Below are 24,941 nucleotides of genomic sequence, written 5' to 3'. Positions count from 1 at the left end.
CTCATTGTCTTTAAACCTGACCCTTAAAGAAAGCTATTTATGTCCCATAAATTACCAATAAATCCAGTTTTTGGTAGACATCATAAATTATCTTTTGTAATGTTTTATTAGTGAAATATGATTAATTAAGCTTCAGTCCTTTTCTTTCCAAGTAGTTTAAATACTTATGAACTGAAATTTAAATAATTATTGCCTTTTCAGAGCATTCCTCAGAAAGCTCTGAGCATAAAGTTGAATTTTTGATGCTTCATTTAGCATACTGCAAAGAAGGAAGAGAAATATATATTAAAATATTTTATACTTGAGCTTTAGAATCAAAAAGAGAAATCAAGAATTCTGATTACTAATTAAATTCACATTTAGCATAAATAAAACACAAGGTTGTAGGAAAACTTGACAATAAAAGTCCTGCAGAGGGCTGTACATTTTGTGCTATAATTATATTGATGCTTTGTATTAGTATAGTTGTTAACTTGTCAATACATATGAAAAGCCCTGCTAAGTGCTCTGAAGCTGATAGTGGTTGCATATGTATGTCTGCGTGTACGTAAAGATGTGAAGAGTTGTAAAAATATTGAACCAGCTCCTGATTGCATGTAATCCCATGTCTGTCAGCCACTTCAAGGCAGCTACCGCAGTGTGAACGTCTATCTGTGCCATGTGCCTACTGGCGGTTCAACAGAGGTCAGCTTGAGGAGAGCCTTGCTCAACACGCATGGCTGCAACCCTTCAGATCACAGGGCTCCCACAGAAATCACCTCCTACACGCAGCCATGCCAAATACTGATTTCAAGCCTGGAGCTCAATACAGAGATTGAACACTAGAGTACTTTTCAGTCACTGAACTGACTTACAGCCCTCTTCCCACCAGCTGTGGGTACTGTATCTCCTGTGAAATTCTGCCTTGTTGATTATGGCTGCAGAAAAGGAAGAAGAGGGAATGAGGCCGGCAGAGCAAAGACTGACATTGCTTACCATGCCTTGTTTTTGCAAAACATGTGTAATTGTGAACAAGTGAAGCTTGGGAGTTGCAGAAATGGCTTAGTCATATCCAAGCTGGCCGCCAAGATTGCCCTGATTCAGCCTAGGTAGGAACTGAGTCCAGTGTGTCTCGTGTTGCTGTTCAACAATCTCTGTCTTTCTTGTTGATTTCTGTTAGTGCAGAAATGTTTATTATGGGTTCTGGGACAAGACATACCACAGTTTTCAGAACAGACTAACAGTCATTTAAAAAAACCCAAACTTGGCCATATTTCTATTCATATTTAGGTCACAGTATTAAATTTCTCACTGATGTTGAGCACATCAGTGTGCATTTAGAAGGATGCAATGGCATGAATTAGGGATGAGGAATACTTTAACTGCACTACTTGAATAGTGCTGCTCAATTATTTGAACTGAAGTTAAAGGCTAACTGGAGTCTGGAGATTAATTTGGCACTGGTCTTTGTATTCTATTCTCAGGTGCATTTATGCACTTAAAGTGTGAATAAACATAGACCAATAAAGAAGAGAAGCAGAGGCCTGGAGAAGACATCTCCACAATATTATAATATTAGCATTATGCTTTCAGTAGGTGGCTCCCTTAGGGTGTATGCAAACCTAGTGGGATTTAATTGAAGAGTTTGTGCATTCAAGTGGAGCCAGGTTTCATTTACCCAGCTGCAGAAGATATTTCACAGTATGAGGCTTCATTTACAAAAATATCAGAAGGGACTCCCTGTTTGCACACTTGCTCTGTCAATGAATGATAGAGCTTTGTGATGAAGAAGCGGACTAAGCTGTATTGGGTATTGGCCTTTTGCACAACAAAACAGGGAAGGTATGTAGAGAGAGTGGATGTATGACACTGTTCAGCAATTGGTGTGGCTTTAAAAACAATCACAATTTTTTGGCAGCTGTATCTGTATGAGTTATTTGCAAAATAAGATGTATTATGTTAATGAATAGTGTTGTTCCAGTTCTTTCAGTGCTGGGTGTTGTCCATTACATCCAGCACTTACTTTCACATTTTTTTAAAATGTGCAAAAAAAAGGAGAAAGTTCAGAAATACCTAAGCAAGCAATGGGAGATGTAGTGCCTACCACAGAGCATTTGTCAGGCCTGCTTTTCATTTTGGGCCCAGAAATAGCAATTCAGATAATGTTTCAGAAGTAACCCTTTCCAAGAATATGGGGAAAGAGAATCACAGAATCACAGAGTGGTTGAGGTTGGAAGAGACCTCTGGGTCTCTCTGCCCAAGCCGTGCTCCAGCAGGGACACCCAAAGCAGTGCCCAGGATCATGTCCAGATGGCTTTGGAAGATCTCCAAGGGGAGATTCCACACCCTCTGTGCAGCCTGTGCCAGTGCTCCGTCACCTGCACAGCACAGAAATGCTCCCAGTGTTCAGAGGGAACCTCCTGATCACCAGTTTATGCTCACTGCCTCCTGTCCTGGCACTGGCACCACTAAGCAGATCCTGGCTCCTTTTTCTTTCCCCTCTCTCTTCAGGTGTTTATGGACATTGATGGGGTCCCCCTGAGCCTCTTCTTCTTCAGGATAAGTACCTCACTTCCTGCTTGCCTATGGCTTCCTGCGAGTCTTCTAACCACCACATAGGGGCCCTTCCTTGCTTCACTCTGGGGCTTAGAATTCAGTAGGAGGAAGACGTGCCTAGAAGACACTGGTTAGGTAAGCTGCAGTGATGTGGTAGGCACACACTGGAATGTTTGCCTGGGATGTGTTTGCCAGCTAAAGGAGTTGGGATTGCCTTTAGGAGTGAATTGCGGCCATACACTGGTCCTAGTAGTGTGGAGGAACAATCTAGGTTATAGAAGGCACTCAAATTAGTTTTGTTTCTAAATAAAAACATGTAAATGAATCTCAGCTGATACTATGTATATTTGTATCATTTAACTGACCTAAAGTCATCTAGGATGTGAATCAGTTTCATAAACAAAGGTAATACAGAAAATTGAAAGTACCAGGGGCAGCCACATGAAGCTGGCAGCCTTATCACTATATCCTTGCAGCAGCAAGTAGGGAAGAGGTAACTTTCTCCTTGAACAGTTCTTGCCTGGTTCTTGGAAAAGTATGTATCAACTCTGTCCCTACTGCTGATATAATTATAGGCATAGGACATATCAGCCTGCCTAAGAATGAGAGTCATCTCTTGGCCCCATTGCATTTGTCTGTCCTCTCATGGTATAGATAGAGCATAAAGCCCCGATGAGCACAAAAGCCATATATCTGGATATTGCTCATTACCAAATGAACTATGAGCTCATGAATAATGTGCAAAGGTTGCTCTACCCTGCTGCCTTTGTACATGTCAGTCATAAGTCTTCATGTACCTCCAGCTCATGACAACTCCTGGACCTTATATGAGCACCACTGGTAACTTCACACTCATAAGAGATTTTTAAGCTTACTGGTCAGATATAATACATTAAAATATCCACACAATTTGACTAGTGGTTGACTAATGTCTCATGGGGGTGATCAGAGCACCATTTTGGCATAGACCATGTATTTTAGACATCCACATTTTCAAAACAAGTAATAGTCACAGGATCACAGAATCATTTGATCTTTCAAGGTCATCTAGTCCAAATCCTCTGCAATGAACAGGGACACCTATTGCTTGATCAGGTTATTGAGAACCCCATTCAACCTGGTCTTGAGTGTCTCCAGGGACAGGAAAGGCATCCACCACTCTCTGGGAAACCTGTTCCAGTGTCTTAACCAAACTTATTGTAAAATCTTGCTTCCTTTAATTTGAAACCAATTCATCTTCTCTTGTCAAAACAGACCCTGCTAAAGAGTCTGTCCACTTCTTTCTTACAACCCCCCTTCAGATAATGGAAAGCTACTCTCAGATCTCCCTGGAGCCTTCTTTTCTCCAGGCTGAACACCCTCATCTCTCTCAGCCTGCCCTTGTAAGATAGGTGTTCCATTCTATTGATCATTTTTATGGCACTTCTCTCAATGTGCTCTAGCAGGCTCATGTCTCCCTGTACTGAGGACTCCACATCTGGACACAGTACTCCAGGTGAGGTCTCATCAGCACCGAGTAAAAGGGCAGGATCACCTCCCTTGCCTTGCTGGCCACGCTTCTTTTGATGTAGTTCAGGATACAGTTGGCCTTCTAGGCTATGAGGGCACATTGCTGGCTCATAACTAGTTTGTAATCCACCAGTACCTCCAAGACCGTTTTGACAGGGCTGTGCTCTATTCTTACATCCCCCAGCTCATACTGATAGTGGGTATTGCCTTGATCCAGGTGCAAGACCTTGAACTTGGATATGTTAAACCTCATGAGGTTCTCCTGGGCCCAGTGCTCCAGCTTGCCTAGGTCAAATTAATGTTGCGCTCTTATTGCTTCAGAAGCAGCATGAACCTGAATACCTCAGCTCTCTCAGGCAGCGGTATCATTTACTGCCACACAACTGGTCCTGATCCCACTACTCCTTCAGCTGCTTGTAGCTGTTGGCTTGCTGTGGGTGGTAGTGCTCATAGAATCATAGAATCGCAAAGGTGGAAACAACATGCAAGACCACCTAGTCCAACCATCCTCCCACTACCATTGCTGCCACAAGCACTAAACCATATCTCGTAGCTCCTCATCCAGATGCCTCTTGAACACTGCCAGGGACAGCAACTCTGCCACCTCCCTTGGCAGGCCATTCCAGTGTCTGACCACTCTTTGAGAGAAAAAGTTCTTCCTAATGTCCAACCTAAATCTCTGGTACAACTTGTGGCCATTTCCTCAGCCTGCTATTTGCCTGGGAGAAGAGTCCAAACCCCTCCTCATCACAACCTCCATTATAGTAGTTATAGAGTGCAATGAGGTCTCCCCTGAGCCTCCTCTTCTCCAGACTGAACAATCCCAGCTCCCTCACCTGCTCCTCATAAGACTTGTGCTCCAGATACCTCACCAGTTTTGTTGCCCTTCTCTGGACACGCTCCAGGGCCTCAATGTCTTTTTTGTAGTGAGGGGCCCAAAACTGAACACAGTACTCAAGGTGCGGCCTCACCAGCGCTGAGTATAGAGGGAAATCCATGATGATCCATAGTGACGGCCTGTCCAACTTCCTGTCCATCCGTCCATCCATCCATCCATCCATCCATCCATCCATCCATCCATTCATCCATCCATCCATCCATCTATCCATCCACTCATCCGTTCATTGATCCACACACCCTTCCTGCCTTGTCCTGCCCCAGAGCTGCCCACTCTTCTTGGCCTGTGGCTTCTTACCCAAGGAAGGCAACAGTGTGAACAGAGGAACTGAGGAAGACTGATTTTACACAGTTCTGTGGTAATTAATAATGTATGAGATGCCAGCCTTCCCACCACCTTAGTCAGGGCATCAGCAAAGTTCCTTCTACTACCAAACTGGATTTTTCATCAAGTCTTTTTGTCCATTCCATTTCCATTTTTCTGAACTAGCATCTCCCCTGAAAAAAAAAAAGGCTAATAAAGTGGTCTTGCTGAAACATGCAAATCTCCTAGACGGGTTTTTAAGAGGTAAAAGTCTAGGTTAAGACTTTTTCTCCCTTTTTGTTCAAATAAGTGACTTTGATAGCATGGTCTGCTTACCAACATGTGAGAAGTCTGGGCAGCTTATAGTTCTAATAATGTGTTTGCTATGGATGCCCATGTGCTACTGAAATTTATTGGGGACCTCATGCTACCTCTGCTCATTCATTCCTCTATTCCAAATTCTGCTCATGGCACGAACTCTCAAAACACTGGGCCTTTTAATCTTGGAAAATCAGAACAAATTCTCTTTGGTGAAGGAATTGGTGAAGGTGCTTGGAAACCACATTCCTGTTTTTATAGGAATGGCAAGAGGAAAATAAGATGTAAGTCATTTTGCAATCATATGTTTAGAGCAGTTGGTAGTATCTCCACTTTGAAGTTCCCAGGATCTAGTCCAGTTTCATGAATCCTCTTGGATTCATGATTCTATGATTCTATGATTCATGTGATCTGTGCTTTCTTTTCTCCTCTCTTCTAGCACCTTCTGCACCAAGACTTGCTTTATAAGATGTTATTTAGAGATGAATTAGTGGAAATTTCCAAGCTGGTATCAGAGCTTTGTAGCCACAGTCCTGTAGCACCGTCTGAAACATCTTCCACAAGAGGAAGTATATCCCTCAAGCTCTCGTGCTGATGTGTTAGCATAGAAGTCAGATAAACAACAGATGTTTGGACACTCAAAGCCCTTGTAGAGCAGAGAAAGCTGCTGTTCTAGAGGCTAGTCCATAGCACTGAGCAGGTTGGTAATTCAGGGAAGCAGGCTGTTGTGGTTTAAGTCAGCAGATGGCTCAGCACCACACAGTTGTTCACTCCCTTCTTTCCATTCCCAGTGGGATGGGGGGGGGGAGGAAAGAATCAGAAAAAAAAAGTAGAATTTATAGGTTGAGATAAAACTATTTACTAAGATAGAGAAAAGGAAAATGATAATAGTTATGACAACATACATATATAGAATCATGCATCATAGAAACCTAGAATAGCTCAGGTTGGAAAAGATCTTAAAGATCATGAAGTCCAACCACAACCTAACCATACTACCCTAACTAACAACCCTCTGATAAATTATGTTCCTAGTACCACATCCAAACAGTTTTTAAACACATTCAGGGATGGTGACTCAACCACCTCCCTGGGCAGCCTATTCCAGTGCTTCACAAACCTTTCTGTAAAGAAGTTTTTCCTGACATCCAACCTAAACTTACCCTGGCACAATTTGAGGCCATTTCCCCTTGTCCTCTCACCTGCTACTAGTGAGAAGAAAGCAATCCTGCTCTCGCTATAATGCTGTAATGCTGCACCTTTCAGATACTGGAAGAGAGCAGTAAGGTCTCCCCTCAGCCTCCTCTTCCTTAGAAGGAAGAACATCCCCAGTTCCTTCATTCTCTCCTCATAGGCCATATTCTCCAAGCTCTTTACAAGCCTTGTTGCCCTTCTTTGGACCTGCTCCAGCACCTCCATGTCCTTTCTGTACTGAGGTGCCCAAAACTGAACACAGTACTCTTGGTGGGGCCTCACCAGTGCTGAGTAGAGGGGCAGGGTGACTTCCCTAGTCCTGCTTACCACACCATTCCTGATACAAGCCAGGATGCCATTGGCCTGTGAAGGGAGTGAGATGATCCACCCCTTTTCAAAACTTCTCTCCTGCATGATGTCATACGAAATGGAATATCCTTCTGGCCAAATCAAGTCAGCTTTCCTGATTCTGTCCCCTCCCAGTTACTTGGCCCCTACATAAGCCTTCACTGAAAAACTGGAATGACCTTGGCTCTGTAAAACACTGCTTAGCAGCAACTATAAACATCAGTATGTATTGTCAACACTATTTTTCTCCTAGAACCAAAACATAGCATCATATCAGACACTGAAGAAAACATTTCCATCCCAACTGAAACTAAGACACTGGGGATTTCTGCCTTCTTTGCTCTTTGTAGTCAGAGCTCTGCTTCCTCTTCCCTGCAAGCTTCCCAGCACAGAGCAAAACTGGAACAAACACAAAGAGGAGCAGCCTGTGCTGTAGTGACTAATGGGACCGACCCCAGCCTTCAGCTGCTGGCTGAATTTTTCTCATGTTCTGTCAAATGGTATTTTGCATGTTTATAGCAAGCCAGTGAACTGTTAAATCTAACCCTTGGGGCTTTTCATGCTGGATTATACCACATAGGGCAGAGCTCTTCTTTCACCTGACATACTCTTCCTTAGACCTGTGGCATCTGCTTAACACATGGTTGTGAGTGGCAGGATGATGGCAGTGCCTCCCTCAATGTTAATACATTTGCTCTTCTTAGCTCCTTGCCAATGTGGATTGCTGATTGCTGGTGGTGGCTGGTTGGCTTTATTTTTAGAAATTTCATGTGAAAAACAGATACAGGTAAAAAGTGCTTTGCAGAAAGCACCAAACACAAAGGAGAAAAAATAGCATCTCTCCCTGGTTGCAGGGAGTTTTGCTGTGATTCATTGTGCTGCTGCTGGACTCGCAGCTCTCTGCTGCTATTCTTTAGCTGCTGCAGGCAAAAGTCAGATCAATCTGTTTTAGGTGTTCGTTTCATTGCTGGTATTCTGCACTCTGTCAGTCACAAAGGCAAGAGACATTCAACCAGAGACAAACAGATGATGGCAATTTGTGGTGTGCCAGATGGGCATCTGTGATTCAGTAGTGAGTGAAACTGCTACCTAGAAAGGCTATCAAACAGCAAAATATCTACATTTGCCATGTAATTGCGTTCTCTCATATCTCTGCCACCCAAAAATATCCACAGGTATGACTTCATAGCGTGTATGATGTACATGTAGCTTGTGGTAACAGTGCTAATGAGAAGACGGTTGGACCAGATGATCTTATAGGTCGTTTTCAAACTTGTGATTCTATGATTCTATGATCATTTGCATTTTGGAGCACTTCTCTGCCCAACAACATTCCATGTTCCACATGAACACTTCTTGAAGACTGGCACGTGTGTTATCTGCCTGACTGAGGCCTGATTGAAAACTCACAAGGATTTTGACACATGTGAATGATAACTTTTGATAATGTTTTCTCCAGGAAATCTCATCTATCAAGGGAAAATTAAAAATCTCCCTTTGTTGTGAGAATTTATGAAGGTAAAACATACCCTTCAGCTCTGAAACACCTATGAACTTTGGCAAAATAAATTTCAATCCTACTATGTAAAATGTAAACTCTCTTCTTTTTAACGTCGATATAATGGGCTTAATTTTCTCTTCACACTTCTGTACAAGAGAAAACCCACTATGACAGAGAGATTGCCCCTGGGTGACACTTGTGAAAAGGTAAGAGATCTATGCCCCGCAAGTTGGAGTCAATGGGCTGTCATCATCTTAATCCTGCAAGCATGGATTCAGTTGCCATGCTCACATGCCAAAGACTGGCAGGGCCCAGTTCTAAAGTTCTTCTACAATTATGGCTGCATGGCATTCACAGGGTCTTACTCCAGCAGTTCTCCAGCCCAAGGAGATGACAGAAAAATGTGGTGGCTTTGACACAGCCATGAAAGCAGGTCTGGCCCTTGAATGAGATGAAGTTGCAGCAGGATTTCCTGGAGAATCTTTAAGTATGCTCTGCCATGGTTGTGTGTGAACATACTTGCACCACGTTCTACGGAGCTGTATAACAACCTGACCAAACCTTGACCACCTTTCTCATGGTAGTAGTCCCTTCAGATGATGGCCATTGTAATCCATTAATTACACAGATAAGATTAGAGGTTTAGGCCTGTTGGTTTTTAAGCTGTGGTATTCACAGCTTCATGTGAAGCTCAGAGAATGATGTTAGAGTCCAAAGTGGGATTTCCCCAGCAGCACAGTGGTATTCTGCCTAAATGCTATTCCTGGTGACTACCCGTCCTCCTGCCCGCTCAGGAAAATATTTCTCAGTATTTGGCATTCTTCCAAAATGTCCTTGTTTTCATGTACATGGAAATTCTAAATATGATTATGTTCCAAACCTCATCCTCTCTCAATACTGACCACAGTAATACTGTGTGTTCATATTTCTTATACTAAAATAATTACAGGCTACGAAAGCTCAGATAGTCATATTTACATTGATGTTTAAGGCCTTCAGAATCATCATGCTGATTTTTTCAGATTCTACTTGAGTATCTGACTGCTGTAAATTTAATTTTGTATTAACTACGAAACATACTTCATACAATCTGTTAGGTGCAGAGGACAAAAATCCAGTTTTTGAGATGGAATAACAATCCACAAAGGAGCTGTTATTATCCTGGTGGGGATGCATACAAAGGTGGAGAGAGGATCTTGTGTTGGCATTCTGGTTGGGGTAAGATCTCCTCGCCTAATGACAACTACCTATGGTACGAGTGTTTACGATGAAACAAGTCATATTAGGTTCTGTTCAGAGTTGACTGAGAAAAGTAGGTGTTTTCAGGAAATGATTCACTTGACCTATTTGTAGCCATCTATTTTAAGACAAGTTATGCACCCCTTTTCTGCAAAAGTGTCTATTTCTGTGCTTTGTCTACAGAGAGCAGTGAAGGGATCAGCTAAAAAGCAAATGTCTACATTCCAGGCTTTTACATTTGGCCAAATGAATCAGCAGATGCTTCGTTATAGCTTACCTTATTGTTGGCTCAGTTCTTTACATGACAGAAGTGAAGTTTGGGGCAATATACTCACACCAATGTCTGCTCTATTTCTGTCCACTTCATCTCTGATTTCCTCATTTTCTATTTCTCTTTTTTTCTCTCTGTCCTTTTATGTTTCTTCCTTTTTTTCTGTAGCAGTTTACAATCTTTCTCATTTTATTTCCTGAAATTGTTTTCAATGAATTGATTAATATAAGCCCTTTTAATGTAAAGACTTTGATTGTATTATGGTATAGGAATAACAGGAAGCAGGGGAATCCATAACTCTTGAAACTCCTCTGTAAGTCAAGGTACAAGTTAATCTTTACCACCAGAAGGAATGGAAATATGCATTAGAAAATAAAATGTTAATTGTTCAGAACCTGAATGATTCCTGTACATTACACTAAATGTGCCACATTCTGACAAATTTATTCTAGCAAAGAGCTGCTTGGAGTAGCTGCTTGATAATGTCAGTATTCTCAATTGCAGAACATTGCATTTTACTCTTGCTTTTTTACAGCTACTGTAGTTCAGGTACAGTTCTTAATTTCCATTCTGTTGACCTTACTGATGTGGTTACTTCCTGGTCCTGCTGACTTGGGTGCTAGATTTTGGCTGCTCTCTTCTTAGAGGGGCTATAAGATTTCTAGCTCTACTGCAGTGGGCCACATCCTGCCCTGTACTGTCCTTTTACTTTCTGCTCCAACTTTGAATGCTGAACAGGAGAGGGCAGACAACACAGTGGAGGGAAGAGGATTTAATGGGAATGTGTTTCACTGGATAGCCAGTGTATGCTACAGCTGTGGCTCCCCGAGCCAGCACGGCTACTTCACTCGAGTACAACGTCTTTTAGATTTAAGTTATGAATGATATCTCCCATCACTTATCGTTGCTGTGGCAGCTAGGATACCTAGGTGGGAATGCACACATAAATGTAATCATGGCATATACCTTTCATTGTTCTCTTAGAAAGGCTCTGATTTCTACATGGAAAGAAAAATATCAGATTTAACACATGGTTGGTCCTGGCTGATTTTATTTTCCTTTTGCTTAATGAACTCTCAGAGGAGACTGATCTTTTACACTGCTGCTGCATGGTCAATCTTATTTTCTGATTCCTCTCCTTCACATAACAAATAATGGAATTTTGCAACAAAAACTTTATCTTCCTATAAAAAAATATTTTTACAAGATATTCTTGGAAAGTTTCCCCTGCTTGTACATTTCAATCACTTTCTCTTTTCAGAAGGTGAGGTCTGGAAAGGAGGTTACCTGTTGAGCTGAGTGATGCTACCACTGCAGGACCTCATACAGAGCATCTCACATAGTGGGCAGCCCTGCTGGGAGAACTGTGCAATGTGAGTTGTGTAGAGTTCATCTGATGGCCCTAGGTGTGCAGGAAAATTGCAGAGAAGAGATAGTCAGAAATGCACTTTTTGCCCACCTTCCCTAGAGCTGAACTGGTAGCCCCTGGTTTTCATCATTGCACTGAATCATGGTGCAATGAATCAGGCAGCATGAATCAGGCAGCAGGACAGCTAGATAGGCAATGCCTGTGAGGGTGCTGGGTGGGCAACTGGAAGGCACTGGGAGCTGGGTTCTGAGACAGAAAGGGAGTGACCACAGTAAGGGGGCTGATTTCAGAATAAGTAATGAAGAAACACGCATTTTGGGGTTCTTTCTTAGTACAACTCTTTTTCAAAGTTCAAGAAAATTAAGCCTTTAATATGATGACTGCTTCAAAAGTAATGCCTCCTATTTTATTATGTTGGCCCACAGTGTCAGAGCTTGATGTTGGTGGTGTGGAAGTAGAGGATGAACATTCCCACCAGTACTGCTTTTCAATTTGTTGCCATGTGACAGATGGCAGCAGAGGGGCAGTATGACAAAACTGCATCTGAAATGGAAGTGCATATGAAGCAAAGGGATGGAACTGAATTCCTCTGTGTGGGAAAAGTGGCACCCATTTGACACTTGCTGAAGGTTTTTGGTGAACAAACAGTGGATATGAACACAGTGAGGCAGTGAGTGATGTGCTCCACATTAGGGAACTGGAGCACCTCCCCTACGAAGACAGGCTGAGGGAGCTGGACTTGTTCAACCTGGAGAAAAGAAGGCTGCAGGGTGACTTCACTGCAGCCTTTCAGTACCTAAAGGGAGCCTACAAACAGGAGGGGAATCAACTCTTTGAAAGGGTAGATGACAGCAGGACAAGGGGAAATGGTTTTAAGTTGAGGGAAGAGAGATTTAGGTTGGATGTCAAGGGGAAATTCTTTACAGAGAGAGTGGTGAGGTGATGGAACAGCTGCCCAGAGAGGTTGTGGATGCCCCGTCCATCCCTGGAGGTGTTCAAGGCCAGGTTGGATGGGGCCCTGGGCAGCCTGGTCTAGTATTAAATGTGGAGGTTGGTGGCCCTGCATGTGGTAAGGGATTGGAGATTCATGATCCTTGAGGTCCCTTCCAACCCTGGCCATTCTGTGATTCTGTGATGTTTGTCAGCAGTGTTGACAGTGATGTAGAAGACAAGCCCATTCTAGACATCCTTGCTATTTTTATGAGCGCAGCATGCAGGCTATTCCTTGCTAGTGAAAATGCAGAGCTAATGGCAGTGACTACGTTGAAAACAGTGTTTTGTAGCTGAGAATTTTCTCTATCAAATAGTGCTATGGTGCTCTTTGTATCTATTGTAGTTTCCATGGAAATAAATATAGGACATTACTTTTGGAGCAACCTATGTATAATGAGGGTTTTACAGCAAACAGAGATTTCCTTGGGGTATGCTCTCATTTAATATAGAATTAGAATCTGGTGTCTTTCAGTAAAATCTGAAGAGGACATAAGAGATGAACTTGAGGTGAGAGGTTTTATTTGGCAGAACTTTCTGCTTTGATAAGTCATATATCTATGTTTTGAATCCTTCATCTATCCATTTCTCATTTGCCTCTTGTAACATCCAATCTGTCTCTCTGTCTGTCTCTAATACTTTCTATAATTTCTATTCTTCCGAGGCTGAATCTTCTCTCAGCACAGACACCCCTCATAAGGCTTCACACTATTTAAAACCCAATTACCCTGAAAATATTTCTCTACCCTGATATGTCTCAAGTGTTCAGATTACAATGAAAGTGTTCTGCTCCGTAATAGCAAGTGCACTTCTCTTACCAGTAAGAGATCAAGAAGCATTTTGCTGCTATTTTTATACCTGTGCATACTGTGAGCCTGCTTGAATGAAAAAAAAATGCTGTTTTCCATGTTTAATGACCTATATGTTGACATTTTGTTAAATAAGGGGGAAATAGAGTGGGTTAGGAAAGAAAGAGGAGGAAGCAGCAGCAAGAGTTTTGATATTTAAAATGCTTAGGAATTACTGACATCAGCAGACATAATGAGGATATACTACAGACAGCAGCACAGAGCTTTCATGAATTGGTTCTCAGCCCGCTTTCAAACATAGGTTATCACAGAATCATTAAAATTGGAAAAGACCACTGAAATGATCTAGTCTGCCCATCAGCCCATCACCACCATGCCCACCAAGCGAACTGTTGGTACAGCTTTGGTCCTTTCACACAAATGGCAATGGCAATGTTTCTTATTTCAAAGTTATCAGAATTCTCTCTCTTTGTAAAGACTGATGTGATTAGCTCTTTCTCAGCCAGAATCAGAATATCTATTTACATCTCTATAATTTCATTTAATGTCATTTCACATTTTCCACTTTTATTTACAGATATTGTCCCCATGAAATGATTTGGATCAATCAGAAAGTAACATATGCTGCATCATGAACTGTACAGATTAATACCACAGTGCCACATTCTTCTACCTTTCATCTGCAGAGAGTTCAAGGTGCTTCTTGGCATGTTGGGAAGCGATTGCCATTTGAGGTAGTATGGTGTTCTCATTGCTAACCTAGTTTCTTTGGCTGCAATGAATTTATATTCATTATATTTATATTTATATTTATATTTATATTTATATTTATATTTATATTTATATTTATATTTATATCCAACCAACAAAGAAATTGATTTTCAATGTTTCTAACGCCCTCTTCGTGTTGAGTCATATACAATGTTGAACTATTGTCAGTAGGTGGAAAATACGACACAATCTGAAGACAAACCACGTGCATGAAGAAGATACACTGTGGTGAACTGGAGATGATGCAGCAGGCAAACATTTCATTTGGTGGTGAAAACAGAGTGTGATATTTTACAGACACTTCATACTTTGCACAGATTGGTACTACCATAAGAGAATAGTCTAAACTCACTTTACTAGTGCTTCAATTTATTTTGGAATCGAATCCACACTGCTTTGTGAAAAGTATTTTTCACTTTTGTGGTTTGGCCTTATCTAAAGCTCACTATTGAAGAATGAAAGGAACAAACAATTTTACAGAAAGCTTTACTGCATGGATGATCAGAACTGCATTGCTTCTCAGCCTGCAAAGTGGGCACTTGAGTGCACCACTGCAGTGGCTGGGAGCTCCTTTCTCCTTTCAAAAGAAGTATTCCACAATTCCAGTTTCCCTGTTGGCTTTAGCAGCAAAATGTTAAAATTCCATTCTCTTAAGAGTCAGTTCCACTGTTTCAGGCTCTTAATGCACTTTGCTTTAAAAATACTTTGCTCATCCATTTCATTAATCTGAAGACACTTGTTTTTTTAAAACATTATTCCTTTAGCAGTAAATGTTATTTGCAGCTTGCCTTTATTTTTGCATTGCTACAAGCAGTTAAATTCCGATCATAGCAGTTTTCACCTTGCCTGTGGAGTTTTTTGTCTCATAAAATTTTGATACTGACTCACCCAGGGCCTGACTCACAGAGTGCCGATGTTCCCTGCAAGGTGCTGAGCACCTCAACCAGCACCAACAGTGGTGAGAACTGCTCAGTACCTACTGGATTGGGCTCACAATGCTTTTAAATCCACCATGAAATCTCAGTTGTTTATTCAGGCTTATTCACGCTGAAAATGTCTGCTCTGTAATTGCTTGCAAATCGCCTTGAGAAGTTTGGAATGAAGTGTGCTACAAAAGTGAAATCTGTTACACCAAACGCATTGCAGCCACCCCTCAGATGCACGATTTGTTCACAGAAACCTACCTTGGTCAGGCCTTTCTGCATAATGTAAGATAACATGAAAGAGGATCCAATAAGAAAAGTTACATGAATACATATATATGAGACATATACATATATTGTTTCCAGTTATATAGATATTGGAAGAGACAATATTTAAACTTCTTAGTGTAGAGGTTTCTCATTAGTATTCATTGAAATATTCCTTAGGGAAATGATGATTTGCTTACCAAAGAACACAAGAAACCTTGAAGTATGAAACTGTGGTGTCCTGATGGATCAATCAGAGGGACATCAAACTGGGTAGCACAAGTCCTGATATTTGAAAGCTTCATTCCTTCACTAAAACAAAATGACAATTACCAAATTATGGGAAAAGCTTTAACCTTGGTACTTACCTATAGTCTTGTTCTAAGGAATCAAGGAAAAGAGAAAAAGGAGGCAAAGGTAACTAGTGATAGGAAAACAGGTAACTGCCCTAATCTGTGCCAGGGGAGGTTCAGGCTGAGTATTAAGAAAAAATTCTTAGAAAGAGTGGTGAGGCAGTGGCACGGGCTGCCCAGGGAGGTGGTGCAGTCACAGTCCCTGGAGGTGCTCAGGAAATGTGGAGATGTGGCATCGAGGGATGTGGTTAGTGGGCATGGTGGGAATGGGTTGGGATTGGACTGGATGACCTTAGAGGTCTTCTCCAACCTCAGTGATTCTATGATTCTATGAAAAGGGCAATAAAGTTTTCAAAGATTAAAAATGCCAAAATCCCAAACCAGGAATAAACAAACAGACAGGTGGAGTGATGTCATCCGATTTTGCTGCTAAAATTTCTCTAAATGCTATAGGATTCTTTCTATAAAAGTAGACACGACACAGCAGGTCAGAAACATCTGGAAAAGTCCCTGAACACTGCTCAGTACTGAAAGCCATGATGTGGTGCTAAGTTAGCTAGGAAGTTACAACCATGGAAATGATTGGACAGATATACCAGCACTGTAAGAAGTTATGTGTATTTGGAAACCGGCTTGCAGAAGTTACTTTCACAACAGGATTATTTGCCATCTGTGGGTGAAATATAGCAGACTTTATTACAATAGATTTTATCTGAAAGCTCAACAGGATTTTTCATTTGGCAACATTTCGGCTGTGTTCAGAGAATAATACTACATAGGTAGACACTGTAGATATTTTTTATTGCTCATGTACTGTTTTGATGGTTTCTTATTATCTGTCTCTACAGATATGAGCACATTCTCTCCCACTCTCTTTCTCTCCCCCCCGTTGCTGAAACTATATATAAATAAACCCCGTTATGACTTTGGTGCTTCGTGGAAGAGAGTCACTAAATACAATATATTGATCAACTCATCCATTTCAGGATGCAAATAAGCTTCCAAGAGAAAGTGTTCCCACTCATACACTAAAAGCTCTCCCTTTTAAATGAGTCTGGATAAAATATTCTGTGATTTCCTGTCATTAGGATAAGAAAGACAATCTAATCAGGCAAGATGCCTCTGTGTGTTAATCTTAGTTCAATTGGTTAGAGAACATTAATGACTATGATCTACATTTTGTCATTTTAAAATTTGAAAACATCTGGTAGAAGATACTAATTTGTTAACAGTGAAATGATGAACTGTAGTAAAACTGTAACATTTGTGGAAGTGGCCAACTTGCTCAGATGACACTAAAAAAGGTGCATTTACAACATTGTGTACTGTATACACTGGTTTAATCTCCACTGGGAGGATTTGTCATACTCCTAGACAGGTCCTCGATGAGCTTGTCTAGAACATCCTCCTGGTACAAGCTCAGCTGCTGACAGCTCCCAGATACAGTGCAAGACTGCTTGCTCTGGCAAGATGCTTCTCCATCAGCTTGGATACAAACCTGGTCAGGATGTTTTGCATACCCTGATTTTCTCAAGACCTAACTGATGGCTGCTTGTCTTCACTTCCAGAGCCACTCAATGCTTCTGTGGCCTGTCTCCAGACCTGTGAATCCTGTGAATACCACAGTGCTACCTGGATAGTGATACGTACTGTGTGAGACTACCAAGGGGATTTTCTACCCGTAATCCAGAGCCTTGGGGCATAAGGGGCAGCCAGCCTTATATACTCTGCCTTTCCTCAAAAGATGAAGCAGCCCAAACATCCATTTTAGGGAAGACGGACCTCTTGGTTTAATCAGCCTCTGCTTTGGACACAAGTGTTTCTCAAAGTTCTCATCTTGGATTTTCACCATCTATGGAGAGCTGCACAGGAAGTCTCAAAAACTATCTGAGCTTCCACTACCATATTCAGGGTGGGCATTAGGAAGCACTTCTTCTCAGAAGGAGTGGTGAGGCAGTGGCACAGGCTGCCCATGGAGGTGGTGAAGTCACTGTCCCTGGAGGTGTTCAAGAAATGTGGAGCTGTGACACTGAAAGACATGGTTAGAGAACATGGTAGAGATGGGTTGGGATTGGACTGGATGATCTTAGAGGTATTTTCCAATCTTAATGATTCTGTGATTCTATGACTTCAGAGGTTGCATGAAAACAAACTGGCTTTAATATTGTTTGTAGACACCATTACAGTTTCATTGCTCTAATCTGATTGATGACATCAGTATATCCATAAAAACAGGAAATCTATCTGGAATAAATGTGGCTGCAAGAGTGAAAATCAAGTGACTTCTGTAGGAAGCTGCTCTATAAATAGTGGCTTGACTCAGCTGCAGAGTGCTGGGGTGAGGCAGCTCTAGACTATGATGTAGCCCATCTGCATCTTCTTGTTTTGCTGCTTTAGATAAATTTTGTTGAGATTTATAGGTAACTGTGTGACAGACATCACTGCTACCTGATGTCTTCAGGGCAAAACAATCAGGACATGGAAGAACTTCAAATAATGAAAAGGTTCGTTTTACTTCATGCTGTGTTGAATTCAGTAAATCTGACTCTGTACAAGTTAAACGGAAATAAGCGATGCTGAGTGCCACGTCATATTTTTCTTGTACAGTTATAAATTTTTAATTCTGGATGGTTAGTCAGCTGTGCATTCCTTCTAAACAACTAGTTGGAACTGTATCCTGCCAGAACTTCTCCCCGAGATTTACAATCTCCATTTGATCTATTCTTGTGAGTTGAAATGGTGGTGTTGGTATTTGCACAGTCCGGACATCTTGTCTTAATTTGTCTTCGGCAGCTGCTATAGCAAAATCCTTGAAACTACAAATGGATCTGATGCTGGCCAGTTATAATTCAAGTCAATTGATTCTGAATAACTTTGTCTTGAAGTCAGATTAGACAGCAGGGAATTCCCAATTCTGCTATTATTCTACTATGTACTATGAGAAACATGGTATCACTCACCTGTGCTTCGCTTTTCTCAACTGTGAGAAGAAAATTCTACTTTTGAAATATGCTAAATATCACAGACCAAAGACATTTTATGATCATTAAGGTCCATATTCCACTGCCTTCATTATGTAGGACCTCATCCCACAGTGTAAAATTAATTAAGTACTCCTTCAGTAACCACTGTGGTTTAACCTGCAGCTGCTCAGCATAACACAATTCACTCCTTCTCTCCCAGTGGGATGGGGCAGAGAATCAAAAAAAACCCAACAAAGTGGAACTAAGTGATAGGTTGCACTAAAAGCTATTTACTAACACAGAAAACGCAGAGAAAAGGAGAATAATAGTAACAGTAATATTATAGTACACATTTACAAACCAAGTGATGCACAAAGAAATTGCTCACCACCCCGCTGATGGATGCCCAGCTTTTCCCCAGACTGTGCCTGCACACAGTTTTAAAATCATTTGTCACATGTCATGTGCTCTGGAATGTCCCTTTGACCAGGTTGGGTCAGCTGTCCTGATTCTGTGCGCTCCCATCTCCTCATGCCCCCAGCTCCTGGCTGGAGGGTCAGTATGAGAAGTCATAATGTTCTTGGTTCTGTGCAGCCACTGCTGGCAAGAACTAAAACATCGGTGTGTTATCAATACTGCTTTTTTCCCATAGTAAAAACACAACATCATACCAGCAAATATGAAAGTAAAAAAACCCAACAACTGTCCTAGCTGAAAACAGGACAGTAACACAGCTGATGGACTCAAATATACCTGACTACCAGAACATCAGCACTGACCAATGTGAATCCACTGCGCCTTGCAGCTAAACTTTATTTCTGAGAAGCTGAAACATAAAACGGATTTGTTCTTTAAACCAATCGTAATTCAACAGATCATTAATGACAAATGGCAGAAGGCCCCAGCCGTCCTTCCAGGCAATACTCCAGATGGAAGTCATTGGATAAAGAACAGAAAGGTTTGGCAGGATGTGAAAAAAGAATAAATTTGCTGCACATCACTCATTTTGCCTGACTGCAATAAAGTAATTGTAATAGAATGTTGTCACAGGATAATGGTCTCCTGCTGCTTTAAAAATGCTTTGCAAAACAGATGTTTACTTTCTCAGTGGGAGACATTGATCTCAGGACAGCAATCTTTTCTATTAAAGTAAAATTAAGTATTTGTATGTTCAACAGCATTATAAAAAGATTAGTATAAAAAGACATATAATGTCCTAGGTGAAATGATAGGAACTATTTAAGTGATGTATGTGGTAGATGCGACTAATCCCTATGTGGGATTTGTTTAATAATTTCTTCCGTCAGTTCTGCTATGTGTTTCCTTAACAAATAGGACAATGAAATGTGCCATGATGAAGTTGTTTTGGTTATTTTAATCATCCGTGGCCGTTTGAACAGCAGAAATACAGCATTTGAAAATAGAAGTGATGTAAAAAAATGCAGCATGTAATACCAGGTTAGAAATGCTTACTTAATAACAAATAAAACTAATGAATAAATAATGATATCACACTACAATTAATGGAAATTAACAACCATGCATTTTATGTCAGGCTTGAACACAGTCTTGTGAGTTTTCCTTTTATAACTGGGAGCAAACAAGTAAAAATTTGTAAAAAAGATCTTAGACCATCAACTGTCTGGTAATAATTACACAAGAATTAAAAATATCCATGTTTTTCTTTGAGCTGCCTGCAAGACCTGTGGGACACAGAAATTGCATTCTGTCATAACATGATAGAAAAGTTTTGTAGGCACTGCTTAGATGAATGTTATACATTTTACAGACATGTCTGTTATTCATCCAGTAGTGTGCCAAATGCAAATTTAGGCTGATAAGGCATGTATAAAAGAAGAACATTTGTTCTCTTATGTGCTGTAGCTCTCTATGTCTACGTGCTGTCAAAAGCATTTGCCTATCTGATGAAGCAGCCCTCTGTGGTATTTAGCTTTTGCCAAGGTTGCATCTTGATCAGAGGAAATAGAAGGAGAAAAATGATTCCGGCTTTCAACTTGTGGGACCTCCTGGCCTTACAACACCCAGGATCTCCTGCTGCCTCTGGTGACTCTAACTAATTCCATATATTTTTATATCATGAATCCCAAACAGTGTTGCAGCACACAGATTACCAATCCTTGTGATAGAGCAGGTGGGTGTTAGGCCTGCTTCCACAGGTTCCATAGGCTAAGGCTGAGCAAAACAGCCAGTGAGGAACAACACTGAGTCCAGGCTTACTCACAGCACTGCTCCAGCTTGAACAACAGAAGTCTTGGAGCCGTGATTGCATTTTTTACACTGAATGGTGAAGGTCAGTGTCCAGATGCAGAAGGGAAATGTCTTTTATATTCTCGCAATGAATTGATTTGGTACTTGAGTGCACTTGGTTATAATAATCCCCACATCAGGAACAGCCACCAAAGAAAAGCATTTCAGGGTCACTACATCACAGATGTAAAAGTAATATGGCCATGAGTGTTGTGAGGGAAGTCATCAGTAATACTGCAAAGGGGACTCAGAATGCTGTCACACACCAATGACGAATTGCCTCAGGAAATACTGCTTTAAACTTTACTCCCAGAAAAAGTAGAAATGGGATGGTTAAAAATGCCAGCTTTGTCTTCTCAAAAACATTATTCCCCGTGGCTGAATAAAATGCAAAAGCACCCATAACCATGTTGCTTCCCTAATCCTGAAGTGCTGCATAAGGAACCAGTTGATACTTTGGTATTGCAGCAGTTTACAATCATAAATACGCATCTGCTTTTCCAACCCTGAGCTTTGTGCATCTTCCTCAGTTGTCACTGCCTCTGCATCTGCCAAGAACTAGCAGAATTTTGCCTTGCTGTGGACTGTGCAATACAGTCTATGAGAAAGAAATAAGTGTAATGGAACCTGAAGCATCTGGAGGATGTCAACACCTTAACTCAGAGCACCCTGCGCTCACATGAATAGTCACAATGGTAGTGATGGGTTGATGGTTGGACAAGATGATCTTAGTGATTTTTTTCCAACCTTCATGGTTGTATGATTGTATGACAGCTCTAAAAAATGCCAGCCTAAAAGAGTGACTGCCCCCAGTGGCAGGAGCTGGGATAGAGGGCAGGTGGGCTGCACAGCATCTGTCAAAGTGAACATTTCTGTAGAGGGAAGAAGGGAAAATCACAGAATCACAGAATCACAGAATCATAGAATGACCTGGGTTGAAAAGGACCACAATGATCATCCACTTTCAACCCCCCTGCTATGTGCAGGGTCGCCAACCACCAGACCAGGCTGCCCAGAGCCACATCCAGCCTTGCCCTGAATGCCTCCAGAGATGGGGCATCCACAGCCTCCTTGGGCAGCCTGTTCCAGTGTGTCACCCCTCACTGTGTGAAAAACTTCCTCCTAATATCTAACCTAACCCTCCCCTGTCTTAATTTAAAACCATGCCCCCTGACTTCTCTCTGTGCTCTATGTACTGAAGTATATTGTTATTAACAAGAGAGGAGGAAAGACAGAGGAGGCTCATGTGTGAATTAACTTTCAAGCAAAGACATCTCAGATTCCTGCCCTAGTGCTGCTGAAGGAATTACCAGGGCTGCAAAAGAAAGTCATTCTGCATCCGAAGTGTACTATTTATAAGACAACAGAAGGCAGCACGGACCACCCTGGCTTTTCGATACATCCTTTCAAGCCACAGGCTTCAAGCTGCAGAGATTTAAGAACTGTGCCATGACAAAAGGAGCTCCATTGTTTCTCTTCCTCTATAAATTTCTAGATAAATAAGAAAATTGAAACAGAAACCTGGTGAGCCGAGAGATGGTGGCTCTGAAAGGAATGCCCTGGTGAAATCTGTGATTTAAGCCTTGTCCTCTCTGAGAGCCGTCTGCCTGGCCTTCCAAACGTGGGTGTGCAGTGTGGACTGCCTTGGGCCATCCCCGAGAGCTGCTCCAGGCCTGTGGGTGTCTTCCCAATCTCTCAGGTGGGTTTTCATCAAGGCTGCACTCAGATATTTCAATGGATGAGGGGGTAAAATGTATACTATGACACAGGAGGCAGGCAGGGGAAGAACGATCCTAAAAGGATTGCTTTTAAAGAAAGCTTTGTTTGACAGAAGATGAATTAATGACAAGTTTCTTTCCTGATGGCTGGATGAAGCACTACCACCGAGGGCACGTTTCCTTTGGTCTTTCCGCAGTACATGGGTCTATCCATGCTGCCACCGTACTCTCTCGCTTCCTTCACCCCAGCTGTGTGGGCAGGGAGGGCTGGGAAAAGAGAGCCCTGACACTGCCTTATGGTTGTCATCCTACATCCAAACTCCTCTGCTTTGTTTCCCGCACTCCTCTCCTTTTTCCTTTAGCTGGATTGTAACACAGAGAATGCGTTCAGTTCCTTTTCTTGGATGTGACCCACAACGTCAGACCCGAAAAGAACTTTTTCCTCTGAAAACTGACGGCAGCCCTTTAGCGTTCTCCTATTTTTAATACCATCCATTTCCCCGAGGTTGAGCGGTGCCGTTCAGTGAAGCGCTCCGGCGGCGGGCGCTCAGGGCCGCCCTTCCCGGCAGCCCGGGCTCAGGGAGCTGTCCAGCACCGCCACGGGCCCGGAGGCGGCGGGGCCGGGCACGGCCGGAGCGGTGCGGGGACACCCTCGTAGGGGGGACACCGCCGTAGCGCGGGGAGATCCCCGTAGCGCGGGGAGGGAGCGCGGAGCAGCGCGGTCAGGGAGGGGGGATGCTGCCGGGCCGCGGCGTGCGAGAGGCGGCGAGAGGGGAGGGGAGAGGCGGGAGGAGGAGGAGGAGGAGGAAAGGGCTCCAAACAACACGTGATTCCCGCGAAGCAGCGAGGGAGCCGGGGGAGGGGAGAGCGAGGGAGGGCGGCCGAGGCAGAGGAGGGCAGCCGCCGCCGCCGCTTTAAAGCCTCCCGGCGAGCACCCGCGGCTCGGAGCGGCGCGGCGAAGCGCGGAGCCGAGAACGGCCCCGGGGCGCCTCCGCCGCCGCCCCCCGCCGAGGGGCTCCGCGGCCATGCGAGGCGGCCGCCCTCGCGGCCCCGCGGCCCCGCGCTGCCCGCCGCTGCGCTGAGTCCCGCCGGCCCGCGGCACCATGTCCCGCCGCAAGATCTCCTCCGAGTCCTTCAGCTCGCTGGGCTCCGACTGTCCGGAGACCAGCCCCGAGGAGGAGGGCGAGTGTCCGCTGTCCCGCCTGTGCTGGAACGGCAGCCGCAGCCCTCCCGGCCCCGCCGAGCCACCCCTCGCCGCCGGCGCCGCCGCCGTCGCCGCGGCCAGCGCCGGGGCTCGCCGCGCTCCGCGCCGTCGGCGGGTCAACCTGGACTCGCTGGGCGAGAGCATCCGCCGCCTGACGGCCCCCGCGGTGAGTGCTCCGCATCCGCCCGGCCTCCTCACGCGCGGTTCCTGGCGGCTGTTCCGCGGGGCCGGCTTCGCGCCCGAGCCCCAGCGCGATGTGCGGAGCTCCCCGGACTCTGCCCTGCCCGCTCGGGCGGCGGGATGCTGCACAGGGCTCGGCAGCCGCGGCGGGAGGCACACGCTGCCCCGCTCCGCTCTTCCAGCCGAGTTCTCGGCATTAGGATCTGATGTCAAAAGTGCTTATTGCCAGCTGGTGTTAGCAGAAATGCTGTAGGAAAAGTTATGCACGTGTGTATATGGTTAGTATGCTCGTTCTTTACCACAGAGGAGATGTGAACTTCTTGCTTTGGCAGGGTTTTTTTTGTAGGGCTTTTCCTTGCTGAACAAGGTGAAAAGAAAGTTTTTGTGTTCCACTCAGAAATATTGCAGCAACAGATTTCTCTGTGCCTCTCCGATGCACTGGCATTGTAGAGAGAGCAGTCTGAGGGTGCTTTGTGGTCTGTGATTGATGGCTTTGTCTCCAGCTGCACCTGTAGCTGAGAGGCAGCGAAGCAGTGCGTATGCCACAAAGAACAGAATTGGTGCTGAACGTGTGAGGTGTGCAGGCACTGCTGTGGGTGACTGCAGTCAGCGGCTCCGGAGCTGCGCTGGCTGTGTGTGCAATAGGAGCTCGTTCTCCAGCACTGTGTTACAGTACTGTCTCTGCGACCATCACCACATTTTCCTCAGGAAGTTCCAGCTGTAAGGGAACGCTTGCTGCTTGCTGAGATACCTTAACGTGCTCAGGTATAGAATGTAGACTGCAACAAGTAGCCTAATCTGCACGGCAGTCACATCTGCTGAATTTGGTGGCATTGCAGTATCCTTTTGGCTTTTTCTTACTCAGCTTTGGAGATGACTTCTGAGTCTCATCACCATCTGCTGTCGGTGTGCTTTGCTTTTCATTCCTCTTTTCTGTTTCCTTGCTCGAACAGGCTGGATCCGAGCAGCCAGGCTGCCTAATGGGGGAAGTTAGCGGTGCATGACCGAGC

The 24,941-nt window shown here is 43.5% G+C and overlaps 1 protein-coding gene across 1 annotated transcript in view; it reads left to right on the top strand.

Annotated features, from left to right (window-relative positions):
* The first annotated feature begins 23,635 nt into the window (after positions 1–23,635).
* GUCY1A2 (guanylate cyclase 1 soluble subunit alpha 2) overlaps positions 23,636–24,941 on the top strand; it is a 141,876-nt gene continuing 140,570 nt past the window's right edge. The window contains exon 1 of the mRNA XM_052671243.1: positions 23,636–23,917. Coding sequence (XP_052527203.1) covers positions 23,651–23,917 — 267 coding nt within the window. The 5' untranslated portion in view covers positions 23,636–23,650. The remainder of the gene's footprint in view (positions 23,918–24,941) is intronic.

Source organism: Tympanuchus pallidicinctus, unplaced genomic scaffold (assembly GCF_026119805.1).
Source record: "Tympanuchus pallidicinctus isolate F22 unplaced genomic scaffold, pur_lepc_1.0 scaffold11, whole genome shotgun sequence".
In the NCBI taxonomy this organism is placed as follows: Eukaryota; Metazoa; Chordata; class Aves; order Galliformes; family Phasianidae; genus Tympanuchus; species Tympanuchus pallidicinctus.
This window is presented reverse-complemented; position numbering and strand designations above follow the sequence as displayed.